The sequence below is a fragment of the Trachemys scripta genome, chromosome 1, assembly GCF_013100865.1.
Source record: "Trachemys scripta elegans isolate TJP31775 chromosome 1, CAS_Tse_1.0, whole genome shotgun sequence".
Lineage (NCBI taxonomy): Eukaryota > Metazoa > Chordata > Testudines > Emydidae > Trachemys > Trachemys scripta.
Window position 1 is genome coordinate 24,000,018 of NC_048298.1, and position 20,370 is coordinate 24,020,387.

At 42.4% G+C, this 20,370-nt stretch overlaps 1 protein-coding gene across 1 annotated transcript in view; it reads right to left on the bottom strand.

Moving 5' to 3' along the window:
- The window catches only part of FBXL13 (F-box and leucine rich repeat protein 13), a 177,193-nt gene that overhangs the window by 147,618 nt on the left and 9,205 nt on the right, over window positions 1-20,370 (bottom strand). Inside the window, exons 3-6 of the mRNA XM_034769768.1 lie at window positions 11,820-11,913; window positions 10,630-10,697; window positions 3,752-3,906; window positions 1,704-1,813 (exon numbers count right to left, since the gene is read on the bottom strand). Of these exons, the coding sequence (XP_034625659.1) occupies window positions 1,704-1,813; window positions 3,752-3,906; window positions 10,630-10,697; window positions 11,820-11,913 (427 nt within the window). The remainder of the gene's footprint in view (window positions 1-1,703; window positions 1,814-3,751; window positions 3,907-10,629; window positions 10,698-11,819; window positions 11,914-20,370) is intronic.

Consider the following 20,370-nt stretch of genomic DNA (forward strand, 5'->3'; position numbering starts at 1 on the left):
TAGGGTTACCATACGTCCTCTTTTTCCCGGACATGTCCGGCTTTTCGGCAGTCAAACCCCCGTCCGGGGGGAATTGCCAAAAAGCCGAACATGTCCGGGAAAATGGCGGCTCTGTTTAAGAACCGGGCTGCCCGAGCGCTACCGGCTTCGGGCAGCCCCCTTGCCTCCAGACCCTGCGCCCCCAGCCGGGCACTTCCCCTCCCGGGCTCCGGCAGCGCAGGGTCTGGAGGCACGGGGCTGCCCGAAGCCGGTAGCGTTCAGGCAGCCCGGCTCTTAAACAGAGCCGCCATTTTCCCGGACATGTTCGGCTTTTTGGCAATTCCCCCCGGACGGGGGTTTGACTGCCGAAAAGCCGGACATGTCCGGGAAAAAGAGGACGTATGGTAACCCTATTATCTTACCCTTCTAAGAGGAACTACTTTTCATATGGGAAGGATACATTGCAGGAATTTTTTTTTAAGAAAAAAAGGAGATATATTTTAATAAGAATCCATAAGCAGCTGTGCATTAGTAGGTTATTTGTGCTATGATAAAAATGATAAAAATACAAGGTTTCCAGCCTCACAATGCAAATGAGACAGTATCCTATGAATGCAAATCCAACTGTGATCTATTGGGATACTGGTCCTAAGTATTCCAGAAGCTTGTTTACATATACCAAAATAGGCCCAATTCATTGTGGGCTGAGGTAAACAGTAACAGAATAGGTTGGTAGCCAAGTATGTGAAGAGGGTAAAAGGTTGTTAGCACAAAGTACCTGCAGTTTCTCTTAATGGGGCAGGAGGCTTTAAGGAGCCCAGACTTACCAAAAGTGCGGTCTGAAAAAGGCTCCTGGCTAGGGCAGCCAAGAAATCAGTTAACGGAGTATCTCACTCCAGGGATTACCATCAGTGGAGTTCCAATGGAAATTAAAGCTGCCCACAAAGGATTCATACCTTCTGTCAATATTAACTAATGTTTGAACAAGATTGTCAAGAATCGAGTTAGCTGACATGATGCTGACCACAACTTAGCAGTCAATGAAGACATTTTATCATGGCTTAATTATGGTTAGCTGATACAATGTCTGAGCATGATTTGTCCTGGTCTACCGTGACTGCTAAGTCATGTCAGCATCATGTCAGTTAACTTGTACCTTCAGAATCATGTTCAAACACAATAAAATATTGTAATGCAGACAAACATACTAAAACAGAGACAGAAACACTGTCTATCCCTCTTGAGGTAATGGGTTTTGCTGGCATAGAGGGGAGTACATGACACCTCCTTGATCCAGCTTTGCTTAAATTGGCTTATATTCTTAAAAAAATATTAAGTTATCTTTTAATTGCAGTTGAAAAGTATTCTGTTGATGGAAAATTTCCCTTATGTTTACAATATCACAAACAATGGAAGCACTCAGAATATATTTTTAGAGCGGTGAAAGTCTGAGAAGATAATTTTTTAAGAACCGTAAAAACTGCAACCCTGCAAAGCAACTCCAGAATTAACAGGATTTCATGTTTAACAAATTGTTTGCACAGTGCTTTGAAAATGCACAGTGTTACCTAAGTACTAAGTAACCACAGTGGTAGCAGTAGTATGGTAGAATGGATTATTTTAATTTTATGTACCTAGGATGGCTTTCCCACAGCAGCTTCAGTTCATGGAGATATATTGTTTAATCATTCAGCATGTTATATTTAAAATTCTATGTAATGTACCTCAAAATATGCTTTTGTTCTTGCGGAACTCTGAGCCTCTGCATGCCACGCCCTTAGGATAATTTTGTGCAAACTGTCATTAAAGACCTTTTGTATCCTCATTGCTGCCACTAGAAAAAATGTATTTGATTACAAAAGTTATGAAAGCAAGGACTTCATTTCTGAATAAATGTTTCAGTTAAATGCCTTTGACGAAATGCAGTTCTGTATACAACCATCTCTACAGATTTGTAACTGTCCACAGCTATGTTCTTTATAATGAAACAAGCAGCAACAACGCTCTCACAGTATATGTAAAAAGAACAGGAGTACTTGTGGCACCTTAGAGACTAACAAATTTATTTGAGCATAAGCTTTCATGGGCTACTCATCCAATGAAGTGGACTGTAGCCCACAAAAGCTTATGCTCAAATAAATGTGTTTGTCTCTAAGGTGCCACAAGTACTCCTGTTCTTTTTGCAGATACAGACTAACACGGCTGCTACTCTGAAACCTGACAGTATATGTACTGGTTCATACAAATACACTAAGTTCCCAGGCAAAGCAAAAAAGTGTTATATGATCTTATTTGAATAGCTATCTATAAATGCATGATTAATCTACAAATTGGATCTGCCAAAAACCAGTAAGTTCACCAATTCTTAAATTCCAGAACAAGTAGCAAGTTTGAAGAGTGCTGTCAGAGCGGAAAAAAAAAATTACGCTGTCCTCAGTGAAATGGAACAGGACATAACTCATTCGCTCACTTTACATGTAACATTTTGAGAGCGTGCAGGTTCACGAATAATAAAGGCAAATTAGTGTTTTCAATATAATTCAAAAATGTAGTCTTAACTTAATCACTATAAAAGTTTTGTTTCATATTTCCTATTTTAAATGCTATAGTTCCTTGTCCAGTATGTCTGGTCTGAATTTTCAATTTAAAAGATCTGATTCTTAATAACTTGACCTAGTTTCAGAATGGAAATGGTTTAAAAAGGACTGTAGAACTACATGTTACTATAAAACTGGTAGATTCTATCTTTGTATCATCGTGATTACCCTCCAAAGAATTTCCTTAAAAGCTGTCACTTTCATTTCCAACAAAAATTCTTGTATCTTTTAAACTGGGTTTATATGCAGCTTGTTATTTGGTGTCTTTTTCCTTTAAAATTACATATTTTTCAACAGATTTTAAATAATTTTTATACTTCACATACAGAAGACACTGTATAAATATATGAGCCAAATTCTGTTCTCCAGTTTGTATGGGTACCAACATAAGTTCCACCTGTATCTGAGAGCAGAATTTGGCATTTTATTCCTAACCCTGCAAACTCTAACTCACCCCAGTAGTTCTTGCTCACACGAGTAGTCACTTTTAACTCAACAGGACTATTTAAGTAAAGACTGCAAGAAGAATTCTCAATTGTACATTTTGATATTTTAAATATATCCTAAAAATGTTCAGACTAAATTTATATCATTGTTTTTACACACACAAACTAAATTATCTTGAAAGTGAAAATGAATAAACAGAACAATTTTAAACTATTTACCTGGTCTTTGGGTCACAAGAACTCTTACAAATTAAACATTTATAAATAACTCAATGACCTTTTAAAAGTCATGCAGATGTCACACAGCAGAGTTTGACATGGATCTAAAGTATATCAGCTCTGCAACCAGGATTTTGACGTTACTGTTTAAAAACAGATCTTCTATTAAAGCAGTCCTGACACTAGACCTTAAAATTATATCCCTAAAAATAACAATTTCATGTCTTATTTTTCACCAAGCTCAAAACCCCAAAAATAATTTTATACAAGAAAAAAAAACGTATTTTCTCTGCAGTGAGACATACAAGATCTACTTTTTTCCTGTGAGAACACTGCACAAATACTTACAATAATCTAAAACCCTGTGAATAACTGAGTATGCAAAGTTATTAATGAGCTGCATGCACAAAAGAGTTCAAAGACTCACAGCTTCTGTGTTGCTCAAATATTATTAAGCTTATAGTCTATACATTGTATTTTTGTTTATTCAAAGCAGCTTGTAAGACTTACATGCTATTTGTTCCTTGCGAAACTTTACCCAAGCTCTCCACTTCTGTACTACTACTCTGGTTATTCTGGTGTCATAATGGTCTGCTGCAACAGCCATCTTCTGCTTTACAAGTGCTCTATGATTTTTTTGCAACAGACAATATTGCATCCATCCACTGTAATGTTAAGGCACAGTTAATAATTTTATTAATGTGGTTTCTGACTCAGATGGAATAAAATGCATAAAACTCTGCAACGTAATACAAAGCATTTGGAAGATAAGCTGATGAACATAAACTTAATGACTCAAACTAAGTTACAGGATGGTGGTCATTTTTTTCCAATACAATTCTTATGGCTGATATATTTCAATAATCATTCCTCCTAGCCATACCATTTTTAATAAAGTTTCTGCCTTCGATTAATATGTTACATCATCAGTTTGTAAAATATCTGACTGATTCTATTCATTACTTGCTCCAGCTAGTATGTGATTATTGAGACCCTGATTCAGGAAAGTATCCATATTCAAGAAAGGCACTTAAGCACATGAAAGCAACGGAACTTAAACACATGTTTAATGTTAAGCCTGTGTATAAGCAATTTCCCAAATAGTGATGGATTTAAGAAGGGACGGCCCTAGACTAGCTGCCAGCAACTGGCGCCCTACGCGAACCATGCAATCAGCGCCCCCCACTCCCAAGCCCGAAGGGCAGATCTAGGCTGACGTTTTTGGTAAACTGGGAAACGTTTTGCCCCTTTTTTCCCTTGAATGTTTTTTACGCGTTTTTTTTTTTTAAACAGAGGCTTAATTATTTGGTTTCTCCATCCCTCTGTCCAACCAATGTTTCTGAGATCAGATAAAATAGAGACACAAAATTTTCAGAATAGATTTGTACACGACAGCTAGATGATATTTCAGTCCGATTTCAAATAAAAATGCATTAAAAATGTTAATTATAATTTTTATTATTACAAATCCAAAATCATCCATTACGCTATCCTGCTTTAACTTTCATTACCACCACATCCAATATAGAAAAAAATAAGAAAACTCTTCAATGAACTTTAACCTGTATTTACAAAACACTCGGAATAAAAAACACTCTGTCCTCTTAAAACATGACTTTTCTTGCTTTAAGTTTTGAAAATTCAGTCACTAGTTCTTTTAGATCCAGTTTTCCAGCTATTTCATGCTCTATTGACATTGTGGCAAGTCCAGCAAGTCTCTTTTGCACCATTATTGAACGCAGATATGTTTTTATCAATTTTAACTTTGAGAAGCTACATTCCTCACTAGCTACGGAAACTGGCAAAGTTAAAAGAATGCGCAAAGCTATAAAAATATTTGGAAAACTGTCTGTGAGTTTATTTTCACAAACTTCAGTACTTCTTCAGGAGTGGAATGTTTCTTAAGTCGTCTTGAAAAAGCCTGAAGCTCGCTACACAAATCTGTAGCATCGATGTCTTTTGAATTTTTATGAGTCAATGCTGACTCCAGTTTTATACAAAATTCTCTTATCTGTTTTGCTGTTTTCTTTTGCAAGCTGTGGATATCATACAGAGAGCCAAATACTGACTCTAGCTGCTGCATCTGTTGAAATCTTTCATCAACCGAGTGAACAGCAGTATCAAGGACTGCGAAGTAGAAATTCACTTTGAACCTTTGTTTTGGGTTCTGAATGGGTGTGTCTCATCCTTCATACGAAAACTGCTGTTTCTTTTGCCGAATGTGAACTGGCTCTGGTTCAAATTCTGTCGGAAAGTCTATTTCTTCAGCAAGCTTAAGAGAATCTACCAGTGTTCTTTCGAATTCATCAATTCTGAATTCCTCCAGAATATTTTATTTTGCTGCAGTTTTGAATAGCAGAATGTATGTTCAAGTTCTTTTCCTGAAGCTGCTTACTAGTGAGGTTAATCTCAAAAAGGCTATTATACTACAAAATGAGTGAAGTCACAAATTTGAACTTGGAAAGGCCATTTGCAAGAGCTTCTGCATCTGAACGTGCCGTATTGCCAGATGATCTAGTAAAGGTAATATCATCAGAAATTTCAATTAGGGTCTCATAAATGTTTCCAAGTTCATAGTGAAGAGGCTTCAAAGCATCAATGCGACTCTCCCATCTTGTCTGACTAAGTGGTTTCACAGTTAGAGAATTCACATGGCAAGTCAGAATCTCCCAACGGCATGTTGAGCCTGAGAAAAAACACATAAACACGTTGCACCAGGTCAAAGAAACTACTTGCCTCCAAACAGCATCAGGCAGCAGCATTGACAACCAAATTCAGAGAATGTGCACTGCAAGAAACGAAAAAGGCCCTACGATTGATTTCCATCATTCTCCTTTGCACACCATTGCCTTTACCCTTCATAGTACTCCGATTATCATAGCCTTGGCCATGTAAGTTTTCAACAGATAATGACATTGTTTCAAGCCCTTGTAGAATAGTTTCAGTCATAAATGCTCTAGTCATTTCCTTCAGTGGTATGAAACCCAAAAAATGTTCCTTTCTGAGCACTTCAACATTATCTTCATCTGCAGACTTTTCCATATCCACAAAATGAATGATCACCATTTGTTCAACATGACTCACATCTGATGTACAGTCCAGTATTATTGAAAATTATTTTGCAGAATGGGCAGCTTCTACAATTTTCTTTTTAATGGCATTTGCTAGAATTTGAATCAGTTCATTCTGCATATTTTTTTCCTAAGTTTCATGATCAGTTATTTTATGTAGATACTCCTTCATGACTGGATCAAACAAAGCTAGGTATTCAACACATTTTTAAAAGTTTCCATTACCTGGAGTGTATAATTTTTCATTTCTACCGCGGCCATGGAATGCTAAATTTTGCCCACCGAGAACTCTCACTAAAGCAATCAGACGCTCTAATATTTGTTGCCAATATTCTTCTTTTTCCTTAATCACACGTAAATTTTCTTCATTGATAGTTTTTCCTTTTTTCAATCGTAATTCAAGTTCTTTCCAATTCTGAAAACATTCCAAATGTTCTGTACTTTACATGTGAAGAGAGAATTGAAGATATGTTTTCTCCATGCCTTCAATCCATTTTCAGTAAGTGATGTACCAATTGCTTGATTTCTAAACAACTTGCAGCAAAAGCAAAACACAGAATCCTTCGACACTGAATACTGTAACCAGTTTTGATGAATTTCTTCCCCATTAATGAGTTTCCTCTTGTAATGCTGAGCAGAGACTTTTCTTTTATTTCCATCCTTAGAGAAGGGAAATTCATTAACTTGTTTGGGTCCAGTTCCACGAGAATTTGCCACACACTGTCACCACATCTGGGCCATGAAGTTGGGTCCCCATACTGTAACTTGTTTGTAACTTCTTCATCCTTTCTTCTTTCTACTTCATTTACTTCAATTTCTGCATGTGTCTCTGAAGGTGAATACATTTTCTCCACTTCCATATCAGTCTGATGCTGTGAACTGCCTTCATCTAGAAGTAAGTTTTTATCATCTTGAGTTTCCAAACTGCTTTTTTGTGGATGTGAACTACCCTCATCTCGAAGTAAAATACCTTCATCTTGATGTTCCAAACTGCTAACCTCCTCTCCAAGAAAAATTCCTTCATCTGGATGCTGTGAACTGCTTCCATGTTTATTTGGATTAAAGAGAAGATATTTCAGGAAGGATCCCTGCTATTTTGCTTGGTCCTTTTCCTTCTCAGCCTTTTGTTTACGATACTCAGCTCCTGAGGGTTTTCTTTTTCCTCTTTCTGCCAAGGTTTATGTACTGTGCTCCCGACTGTAAGCATTATAGCCTTTAGGATGGCTGATACACCACATGGTTGGAGATTTAAACCACATTGCAGCCATCCCAACACGTCTTTTCACTGCTTAAAGTGTGTGATTAGTAACACACACTCACTTACTTATTAAAATAGTTAGTTACAGCATTTACATGGAAACAAAATGACCTTTTTCGATGTTATAACCCAACACCAGTTGTTTGGAAAGTAATCCCCTTCCTCAAGGTTACCCGCTTGGAGTGTGATGTCATCACTTTCATAGTCTATTAAGCGTTAACGCTGTTACTTTTCTTTTATGGACCTTATTTATTATATGTGAACCAGTTATAACACAGAAAAGTTTAGAATTATACAGCCTGATAATAATGCTAAGGTTTAATAACGCTTAAAAATACCCACATTTTGGATTTATAATGCTGAAAGACGTTATTCTTTATTCTTTGGCACCAAGAAACACAATTTTCCACAGTATTTGCTCGATTCTTAATCATCTACCTGTGACGTGTGTTAAAATGACCGTTTGACATGTATCAGCTCGCGGTATCTCTGCTCTACATGAATTTCCGGCTATGCGACCTTGATGTATGTTTGAGTTAGGTGTCACTAGTATTGCAGCTCTTGCCGCTGGCGGATATGTTTCATTGTGGCTGAGTTATTGCTTATCAAAATAAGAGTGGGTCATCTTGACCCTACGTTGCAAACTGAAAAAAACATTCACTAAAATATTACTTATTTTTCCAGTACATAAAAGATTTGACATATTAATAAATTCTCAGAAATGTAGAGAAATGAATTATAATTCATATTCCCTCCGTACGCACACGGGAGTTGAAAAGATGACATCTTCGTTATTTTATTTGTATTTTTTTCAATTTTTTTTTTTAATTTGATTTTTTTTCTTGAATTTGGTGCCCCATTTAACTTGGCACCCTAGGTGACCACCTAGTTCGCCTATATGGACAGGCTGCCCCTGGATTTAAGCACATGCTTAAGTGCTTTCTTGAACTGGGGTTTAAAAATGTTATTTAAGTTTCTTTGGCAATGTGAATAAAAATTAAAATGAAAGAAGAATATAAATCAACATTTAAATCTAAACCATTTTATCCTTCCACAAAATACATTCAACATTGTTCTTGCTCTCTTAAGTGACATAGAAGTAGACAGAGCCCAAAGAGAAATATTTTCTCAAAGAATCACACATTGTTTATTAATTATAGTACAGTATTTTTCTTTGTCAGAGCAACACCAAAGATAGCCACTGAAATGAGGCTTTATGACAGCACTTTTATTTGCCAACAAATCTCCAATTTGGAAGCAAAATGTAATTTAATTGAACATAGCTGAGAGCTACTGTAAATGTAACATCTTATGGTTCTAATCCAACTCCCATTGTAAAGTCAGATAACAGTGAAACCTGAAATAATGGAGGAGTCTTATGATTTTTACTAAGATTTTTAACCATTTTGACTATCATAGTTCTATATCAGACACGTGCACTATTCTCCACTCAAGAAGTAATAGCTTTTTTTGGACCTCTAGCCTTATCTCCCCTAAATGTTAGTTCCAATGGAAAACTGTTGGACCTTTGAAATTCATGGCCACAATGAAGTGATTTTTGATTAACGATTAATTCATTCAGAATGCATTTATATATCTCTCTCTTTCACAGAACCACAGAGAGAATGAGTGAATTATCCAAAGTCACAAAGGAAATCTGAATAAGAGCCAGAAAGAGAACCCAGATCCTTGACTCTCAGTCCTGTACTTTAACCCTACCCCAAAATATCCTTTCTCCATTGGGATTTTAGTACTCTGGCAAGATTAATCTGTATGAGAGGCGGTACACGGAAGGCCTGGTCCAAAACCCACTGAAGTCAAAAGACTTCCACTGATTTCAATAAACTTTGGATTGGGCCTGGAATTTACAGACACTCTGAGCTCACTACATTTCAAATACAAAATAACATTGCTAAAAGAGAGCAAAACCGAATAATCTAATTTGGTCATCTATCTTTATTCTGTTTGTGACGCTGGCAGTCCAGGTGCCAGCTCATGCCAAGGCCCCAGGCCTCACTGATCATTGACAAATGCATAGCTGGAAACCAGTCTGGTTTACCTGTGGGTTACTATTGTTAAAACGGACATTAGTGTTATAAAAATGCATTTAATTCTCAGACTTTATGGAATGCTTATAGAATGCCGCATGCATGAATCCTACTTATATCTGTATCCCATGCTAAAAGGTAATACTTAAGTGTTTGCTCTATAACTGTAAAATGTTTGTTCTAAAACTATGTAACTCACCAACCAGGAACATTTTTTCAAATAATGCAAAATCCTGGATTCCTGCAGAAGATGTCATCTCCCGCCCATCAGCACGGACTATTGAATCCATATGAGTTAGTGTGGAACAAAGACTTTGTTGATTGCTCCTCCCACCCAACCATGAAGAGGTTACGTGCAGAAGCGCTCGGCCCATCAGCCTGCACTCTAGAGAAGTGGGGATAAAAATCCCTGACCAGAAGGAATTAGGGTCTCTTTATGCTGTCTGGACCCTGAGGGGCAAAGATTCCTGAAAATAAACAAGAAATCCCCAGGCTGCTTGGCTTGAGTTAGCTCCAAAGGACATAAAATCTTGCTTATTATAGAAGCTTGTATTCCCTTTTGAATTTAAGATTGTATCTCACATGTGTGTGCATGCTTAAATGCTTTAGCCCTATAAATAACTCTCATTTCTTTTTCCTAGTTAATAAACTTTTAGTTAGTTTTTTACAGGACTGCCTACAAGTATTGTCTCTGGCATGAGATCTAAGGTGCAAATTGACCTGGAAAAAGTGACTGGTCCTTTGGGACTAGGAGTAATCTGAATATTTTGTGATCTTTGATGTAAAGTGACCATCTGTCACAGAGACAAGCTTGTCTGGGTGGCAAGGTAGATCAGAATGACCAAGGGGTCTGTGATTCTATGTTAAGGCTGTACAGTGCCTAAGGAGTTTACAGTTGTTAGTTGGTTGGTGAAATCTAAGTATAGAACTCGCAATATCACAAAATATTCCAGACAAAGCAGATTTTTTCCTAAAAATTCAGTATTCTTCATGTACAGTACATATACTTACTGAAAGTACAGTTTCTTTAAGTTTTTGCTGTAAAAGTTCCATGCTTTGCCACATAACTCTTCAGTCATCTAAACAAATAATATATTATATTAATACACAAATTAAAAAATGGTATTGCATAGTGAATGCTTAAAAAGTAGCCAAAAATACTGGCAGTTTTATTTTCCATATTGATCGATGCAAATTAAATGGTACAGTTCAAAGAAATTCATGTTCAGATACAATTTTCTGTCTATGAAATTTTTCTATGTATCTTTCTTCCCCTATCAACTTCTTTCAGTATAAACCTGCTTTTACAGGCATAAAATCTGAAGGCAAAACCTAAATATAGAACTGAACTGTACGTATGAAGAAGGCATTAATCTAGCTCAATGTTAGCATTTCTTCCCCAAAATTCACTGTTTTACTGATAAAATATATTTAATTGCTAGAAACATTCTATCTTTTCTTTTAAATTCTTCTCTTTTACTTTGTGATTTGCTAGAATTTAATAACCTTATTAGGGCTGTCAAGTGAGTAAAAAAATTAATCATGATTAATCGTGCTGTTAAACAATAATAAAATACCATTTATTTAAATATTTTTGATGTTTTCTACATTTTCAAATATATAGATTTAAATTACAACACAGAATGCAAAGTATACAATGCTCGCTTTATATTTATTATTGATATTTATATGGATCTATTTAAAATGCACTCTTCCAAAATCTTGGGTACGTGTAAAGATTTTTTCTGTAATTTCATAAATTATACAGAACCACTGCCCAATTCTAAAGAACCTTCTTCATTTCCTTTGCCAATTACCTTAATGTTCTTATTTAGTAGAATCAATCAAACCAAATAATACACAGAACCTCATGAAACTGAAACTGGGTCCAGATGCACTTGGAAAGATTGTAACATAGAAGTAAGTTCATTACATTGGTAATTCTGTCCAATTTTGATAAAGACGCTACCATTTTTGGTGATCTATCATATGCATAGACAACATGCCAATATGAAGATGTACATTTTGGAAGATCATAAAACTAACAAATAGAAACAAATGCAAGGTACCACCATTCCTTCACATAAACTACAACAGAAATGGCAGAATCATGAAATAAACTTGAAGGCAAAATTAAACCCTTCTGTACTGAAAGATTTTTTTAAAGTACAGATTTAGTGTAATTGCTCAATTATTGTTACCAGCTGTTCATCATTTAGTCCAAAAAGGATGTGCAAATAAGTTTCTGAAATCCTCTTTAATTTTGGCCTCAAGGATGAATCAATACAGGTATCCCTGCAAAACAAATAAACAAAAAAGCAAATCATGTAAACCACATTAGTAACACCGAAGAAAAATTAATCTCCTCTCTACAGCTAATGGATTATTTAATACCCTTACTACCTTCATTCCAACTGTGTTAATGAGCCAAATTATGTTCACCTACTATATGAAAACAGATTAAGTTCAGTGCTATGTTCAGAGATACAGTTGAGTCATTTGGGGTCAAAATTTAACTCATCTTTAAAAAGATATAACCTAATGGAAAATGCTCAAGTTACAAAATATTTTTCCATTCTTAATGCTGATTTTTTTTCAAACAGTCACTATTTATGTATGACTTACAGACCTTCATGCAATGTTTTCTGCTGATGCAGAGTAGTCTGTGAGGATGCATAGGAAGTAAAAGTAATTAAAAAAAACTTAATCCCATAACCAAATGAACAAAACACAGCCATGTTGATTTATACTTCCATGAGAAACACGGGAAAAAAATAATGTTTGTCAGAGGATAAAATCAATAGAAAAAGAAATTCTATTTCAACCTTTTAAGAAGACATTAAAAATAACGGAAAGTAAACACAGAAGACCCCATAATTATGGACCAAACTGTTACATTTAGCTCCCAGTGAACACTAGGGGTGTGGAGAATCCTATAACCCCATAAATCAGTGGTCCCCAAACTGTGGGGGGTGCCCCCCAGAGGAGCATGGAGGAACGTTTGGGAGGGTGCGGCAGGGCCTGGGCCAGTCCACACATGGGGTGGGGAGAGAGCGCCATCCAGCCCCGCTCTGCCACCTGCTCCACTCTCACCCTGCCTCCAGCCCCAGCCCCGGGTCCGGCACCAGCCTCAGCCACCAGCTCCTGGCTCTGTTCCTGGCTGTGGCTCCATACCTGGCCGCGACCCCAGATACGGCCCCAACCATGGCCCCAGCTGCAGTTCTGGCCCCAAACACGGGCCCGCTGTCGGACACGGCACCCGGCCCTTACCATGGCCTGGTAAGGGGGAGCATGAACCAGGTAAAGGGGGGCACAGACAAAAAAGTTTGGGGACCACTGTCATAGAGAGCTCCAGGAGGGGGGTTAGTATGCAGAGAGACTGAACAAACTGCACCATACCAATGCATGGTGCTATCTGCTCTATAGGTCAACTGGTCCACTCCATGGGCTGGTACAGAGAGAGGTAGGGACACGGCTCCATCTCCTCCTCACCTCTCATCCCTTCAGGGTGAGGTGGGACCCTGATGGCATAGGGAAGCAGCAACTACTCCATGTGCTACTCCTGAGGGCATTCTGTGCCAAAAAAATTAAAATTCTGCACATAGTATTTTACAATTCTGCAAGTTCTATTTGTCAATAAATAAATGCAGAGGCTCCAGAATGGCAGTGGGGAGAAAAGGCTACTGGCTGCATCCTGCAGTCCCCCCACCTCCACCCCAGGACATGGACTCAGCAGTGAGGCTGCACCAGACCCTGACACAGCACAAGGCCTGGGCCTGCCCCAAAAACACCCTAGGGCCCTGCCTCTCTGTGCCAGGTGTACTAGATGTGGGGCAGGCAGGCTCAACCAGGCAGGATCCAAGTGTAAAGGGGCTCAATGTGGGGGGATCCAGGTGTGAGGTGAGAGGGTACTGTGTGGGACAATCTGGGTGCAGGCAGCTCAGTGGGGGGTATAGATATGGGGGGATCTGGATGCACAGAGGCTCACTGGGGGGGTTCCAGATACAGGGGCAATGGGACTCTGTAGGGGCTTCCAGGTGAAGATGGTTGGGGCTCAACGGAGGGGTTTGGGTGTGTGTGGGGGTCTCAGCTGGGGGTTGGTGGGGTGGGGTCTGGGTGCAGCTAGTTGGGGGTCAGAGGTGTGGTGTCTGGATGTGGGGGCTCATGGTGGTGTGGGGAATGCGGCTTGTCAGGGTGGGGGTTTGAGTGCAGGGAGCTCAATGGGAAGTGGTCTAAGGTCTGGAGGCAGGGGGTCTGGGTGCCAGGGGCTCCAGATGATGGGGTTAAGGTTCAGTGAGGTGGGGTTCGGGTATGGAGTGCTAGGGGGTTCTGGGTGTACGGGGTGAGGTTTGGCAGGGGTGTCTGGGTATGGAAGGTCCAGATGCACAGGGGTTGGGAAGATGGGGGAGCAGCTCCCCATACAGCGACCCCTCCCCCCTACAACTGAGGAGTGATGAGGGCAGGAAGCAGGGGAGGATGCTGAGCTTCCTGCAGCTGGGGGAGGTTTCTTGGGGTGGGTCTGACACAGCTCCAGCCATTCCTTGCAGGGGAAGAGGAAGTCCCATCCTCTCCTGTCTCCAGCCCAGCCGGGACTAGCCGATCCCGGCACAGGGTAGGAACCATTGGCTGGGGTATCTCCTGCCCCGCAGTGATTTACTTCTCCGCCAGCTGCCTGAAATGATGTACCTGTGCTGCTAGGGAGTGGCGTGTGACTGCTCTTGCAGCTTCCCCCCCCTTCCCTCTCAGGAAGTCTTTTTTCTATGGCCTTGTCTACACTACGAGAGTAGTTCGATTTTACTTAAATCGAATATTTGGAATCGATATTGCAAAGTCGAACGTGTGTGTCCACACTAAGGACAGTAATTCGACTTTGTGAGTCCACACTAACGGGGAAAGCGTCGACATTGGAAGCGGTGCACTGAGGGCAGCTATCCCACAGTTCCCGGAGTCCCCGCCGCCCATTGGAATTCTGGGTGGAGCCGCAAATGCCTTCTGGGTAAAAAAAAAAGGGGCCAGGGTGCTTTTGGGTAACTGTCGTCATCCGTCCATCACTCCCGCCCTCCCTCCCTCCCTGAAAGCGCCGGCGGGAAATCATTTCGCGCACTTTTCAAGTCATTGACAGCGCGGACGCCACAGCACTGTGAGCATGGAGCCCACTGCAACCATCGCTGCAGTTGTGGCCGCTCTCAACGCCTCGCAGCTTATCATACAGGTTGCCCTGAGGCAGATGCAGAAAAGTCAGGCGAGGAGGCTACGTCAACGCGGTGATGGCCTGAAGTCTGAGAGTAGCACAGACCTCTCAGAAAGCAGGGGACCCAGCGCCGAGGACATCACGGTGGCAATGGGTCATGTTGATGCCGTGGAACGGCGATTCTGGGCACGGGAAACAAGCACTGAGTGGTGGGACCGCATAGTGCTGCAGGTCTGGGATGAATCACAGTGGCTGCGAAACTTCCGCATGCGGAAGGGAACTTTCCTTGAACTTTGTGAGTTGCTGTCCCCTGCCCTGAAGCGCAATGACACCCGGATGCGACCAGCCCTGACTGTCCAGAAGCGAGTGGCCATAGCCCTCTGGAAGCTTGCAACGCCTGACAGCTACCGGTCAGTCGCGAGCCAGTTTGGGGTGGGCAAATCTACCGTGGGGGTTGTTGTGATGCAAGTAGCCAAGGCAATCGTTGATGTACTGCTGCCAAAGGTAGTGACCCTGGGAAACTTGGAGGCGATCATAGATGGCTTCGCAGCGATGGGATTCCCAAACTGCGGTGGGGCCATAGATGGAACTCACATCCCTATCCTGGCACCGGACCACCAGGCCAGCCAGTACATTAACAGAAAGGGCTACTTTTCCATGGTGCTGCAAGCACTGGTGGACCACAGGGGACGTTTTACCAACATCAATGTCGGATGGCCGGGCAAGGTTCATGACGCTCGTGTTTTCAGGAACTCTGGTCTGTTTAGACGGCTGCAGCAAGGTATTTACTTCCCGGACCACAAAATAACTGTTGGGGATGTGGAGATGCCTATAGTCATCCTCGGGGACCCAGCCTACCCGCTAATGCCCTGGCTCATGAAGCCCTATACAGGTGCCCTGGACACTGAAAAAGAACTCTTCAACTACCGGCTGAGCAAGTGCAGAATGGTGGTGGAGTGTGCTTTTGGACGTCTCAAGGGGAGATGGAGAAGCTTGCTGACTCGCTGTGATCTCAGCGAAACCAATATCCCCATTGTTATAGCAGCTTGCTGTGTGCTCCACAATCTCTGTGAGAGCAAGGGGGAGACCTTTATGGCGGGGTGGGAGGTTGAGGAAATTAGCCTGGCTGCTGATTACTCACAGCCAGACAGCCGGGCGATTAGAAGAGACCAGCGGGAAGCGCTGTGCATCCGGGAGGCTTTGAAAGCAAAGTTCCTGAGTGAGCAGGGTAACCTGTGACTTTCTAATTTTGTGTACAGAGAAGCCTTCACCCCACTTCCAACACACGTTTCAAAATAAAAATAGTTCTACTTTGTTAAAGCACACCGTTTTCTTTAATACTGTTTTCGCGGGAATTTTTTAAAACTGGGACGCAGACTGTGGTGCGGAGCGGGTGTAGTGTAGTCGCGCGAATGCAGCTTCTAAACTCAAGGACTGACAGGCTCCGCTGCGGTGGGATGGTTCTTTCAACGGAGCCTGTCACCCCTCCTGATACGGACTGTGTGTATGGGGGGTCTATGTGAGTTTGTGGCAGGGGTGGGACGGTTACAGATCCCCTGCTGTGTGGCTCTGTGATCCTGCCTAAGGACCGCCGCTTAAGATCTCTAACTGCCCTCCCCTGACACAAAGTCACAGAGCAACCCACCCCCCACCACATAACATGAAAAGAACCTCCCAGACTAACCAGGGTAAGTAGTCACTGCATCACTGCACTATGTATGTGCCCTGCTGCTGTGCCTGCCCCCGACTATGTACCCTGCCAAAGGTGACTGTCCTGTCCAATTACCAACCCCCTTTCCCCCCCTCCTCCAAAAGAACATGATGGAAACAGTAGTTAACAGAAACATATTTTTTATTATCAACTACACATGGGACTGGGAAGTGAAACTTGGACGGGGGCTTGTGTCAGGCGGGAAGGAAAGAACTTGTCAAACTTTGGGGAATGAGAGCCTTCTGCTGCTCGAGCTCTCTGCAGGGGTGGAGTGAGAGTTAGCAGGGACTCTGCCGCCTCTCCTTCTGTGCACTGTGGGTGAAGGGAGTATGGGACTTGGTGGCGGGGGAGGGCGGTTAGAGATGGACTGCAGCGGGGCTCTGTCCTCCTGCCTCCGTTCCTGCAGAACATCCACAAGGCGCCGGAGCGTGTCCGTTTGCTCCCTCAGTAGTCCAAGCAGGGTTTGAGTCGCCTGCTGGTCTTCCTGACGCCACCTCTCCTCCCGATCCATGTTGGCTTGGTGCATTTGGGACAAGTTCTCCCGCCACTGGGTCTGCTGTGCTGCCTGGGCTCGGGAGCAGGCTATAAGCTCTGAGAACATGTCCTCCCGTGTCCTCTTCTTCTTATGCCTAATCCTCCCTAGCCTCTGGGAGTGTGATGACAGGCTAGGTTGTGAGACAGTCGCAGATGGGGCTGTGGGAATGGGAAAAAGGGAGTGAATTCCTCAGAAAGATAAATGTAGTTGTGAACAAAGAACATAGTCTTTCTCTGTGAACAGGACCATGCACAGCACCTATCACATGCGCACTCAGCACAAGGTCGAATTCTCGGCCTTCGCATTCAGTGTCTGGGGTTTTGCAGAGCACTTTTGAGAACCCTGTCAGGACAACGGAATTGCTCTTGCACGCAGACATGGTAAGCCGTAGATTCGTGGCAGCTTAAAACTTTAATATTAGCAATGGCCTCATTTCACATTGAAATCAATGTCGGTCCCTGCTGCCAGCAATCCGGCAAGCAGGAAGTCTGCTCCTGTCCCACACCCTCGCGGCTGTCCCCGGGAACGATCCCTTTCGGCTGACCCTCTCCCGCCTCCACCGCGTGGCTGCAAACCAGCGGTTACAGTTCTGTAAAGGAACGGTAAAGCAGTCCCAACACTAACATTCCCCTACCTCATTCAAAGCAGGTCATCATGAGCGACATCACCCTCATGAGGATCTCTGAGAGCGACAGACAGAGAATGCTCCGGGAAAGCCTTCAAAGACCAGGGCCGTATGCCGCCATGCTGTGCCAAGCAATGATTCCAGAGTACTTGCTAGTCTCGTGGCGCGGCAACGTGTCCTACTACGGAGGACCCAATAAGGCCGCTCTCCCCAAGAACCTAATGCAGCGGATTTCAAATTACCTGCAGGAGAGCTTCCTTGAGATGTCCCAGGAGGATTTCTGCTCCATCCCCGGACATATAGACCGCATCTTACTGTAGCTGCAGTAGCAGGGACTAAACAGTAGAGCGGCTTGGGCAGGACAATCATGCAAAACCGGACATTGCTAGATTTTTTTCAAATAGTTGCACTGCCCATGACTGAACCGTTAAGTTAATCAAACTAATCATGAGAAACCCATTTTTTAAATTGTTAATAATCATGTTCTGTTACAAATAAATGTTTAGATGTTTACAACACTTACTGGATGATCCTTCACCAGATTCTGTGTCCGGGGTAACGGCTGGGGAGGGTTGGTAGGGGATCTCTGTAAGGGTGATGAAGAGATCCTGGCTGTCGGGGAAATCAGCGTTGTGAGCGCTGTCGACTGCCTCGTCCTCCTCATCTCCTTCCTCATCTTCCCCGTCCGCTAACATGTCCGAGGATCCGGCCGTGGACACTATCCCATCCTCAGAGTCCACAGTCAGTGGTGGGGTAGTGGTGGCGGCCGCACCGAGGATGGAATGCAGTGCCTCGTAGAAACGGGATGTCTGGGGATGGGATCCGGAGCGTCCGTTTGCCTCTTTGGTCTTCTGGTAGCCTTGCCTCAGCTCCTTGATTTTCACGCGGCACTGCGTTACATCCCGGCTGTATCCTCTCTCTGCCATGTCTTTAGAGATCTTCTCATAGATCTTTGCATTCCGTCTTTTGGATCGCAGCTCGGAAAGCACGGACTCATCGCCCCACACAGCGATGAGATCCAAGACTTCCCGATCAGTCCATGCTGGGGCCCTCTTTCTATTCTGAGATTGCACTGCCATCAGTGCTGGAGAGCTCTGCATCGTTGCCAGTGCTGCTGAGCTCGCCACGATGTCCAGACAGGAAATGAGATTCAAACTGGCCAGACAGGAAAAGGAATTCAAATTCAAATTTTCCCGGGGCTTTTCCTGTGTGGCAGTTCAGAACATCCGAGCTCTTACTGCTGTCCAGAGCGTCAACAGAGTGGTGCACTGTGGGATAGCTCCTGGAGCTATTAGCGTCGATTTCCATCCACACCTAGCCTAATTCGACATGGCCATGTCGAATTTAGCGCTACTCCCCTCGTCGGGGAGGAGTACAGAAGTCGAATTAAAGAGACCTCTATGTCGAACTAAATACCTTCGCGGTGTGGACGGGTGCAGGGTTAATTCGATGTAACGGCGCTAACTTCGACATAAACGCCTAGTGTAGACCAGGCCTATGGGGAAACAAAGAAATCTGCGGGGGACATGAATTCTGCGCACACGCAGTGGCACAGAATTCCCCCAGGAGTAATATGCAAAGACTACAATTGTGTGTGACTCTTGCACAGGGTATGTAAGGGAGAGAGGTTCCATTAATATTTCCCCTCCCACCTGTGCACCTGCACATGGGCGAGTCACAGACTGGCCCTATGAAATCAAAGCCACTTTTCTCCATTATCTTTTGCTCCACCTCTCCTTTTGCCATCTTTAGTCCCCTAACTTCTCTAGCTGCTGTCTAACTATGAGCACCAACTATGCCTTTTTGGGCCTGATCCAACGAAGTGCTGAACACCTCCATTTCCCACTGACGTCACTGGGTGTTAGCATGCTCAGCACTTCACAGGAACAGTCCCTTAGTAAATAGGGTGCATCAGTGATGGCAGATGCATTGAAGCAGAAACCTGAGAAACTGCATGTTATATAGTCATCCAATCTGTCTACATAATATAAACTTTAATACAAATTGATTTAAAACCAATCCAGCTCTCCTTCTTTGATAAAATTCCCACTGGCCTCCAGAATGAAAGCCTTTGTAGAGAGTGTGTTACTAACATCTTAGTCAACAAAAATGCTCATTTTCTCTTTTTTTCCTATATCTATTCTTTCTTTACACTGAGGAGAGGGATACAATATTTGAGGCTTTCCTACAGATTATTCTATAGCTCAATTTAATCATTATGATAGTTTAACATTCCAGGTTTCATTATTGCACTCATTATCTCTAGGAATAAAGCTGTGCACCTGGAAAAGCTCTATTTGGTATAAAACACAGCAACCCAGCTGCTCAGGAACACAGGTCACCAAGAGCACATCAGCCTGCTTCTCTGCTCTCTGAACTGGCTCCCCCAAAAAAAGAGTCCAGTTCAAGATCTCTGTCCTAATATTCAAAGCCCATATAGACTGGACTTAAGTACCACAGAGATCACCTCTTCACAAGCATGACCTCACGTGAATTATACTGGAACCATGAAACTATTCACCTATAAGTGAAGGATCTTGAATGAGAAGACAGGACTTTCATAGGAGCTGGACCTACATTACTGAATTTATTCTCACAAAAGGTAAATACAGCCCTGGGGCCTCACCATGTTCAAAACTGAATACAAAACTCATTTTGTCGACTTGGCTTTCCTACAACAAGCTAATCAG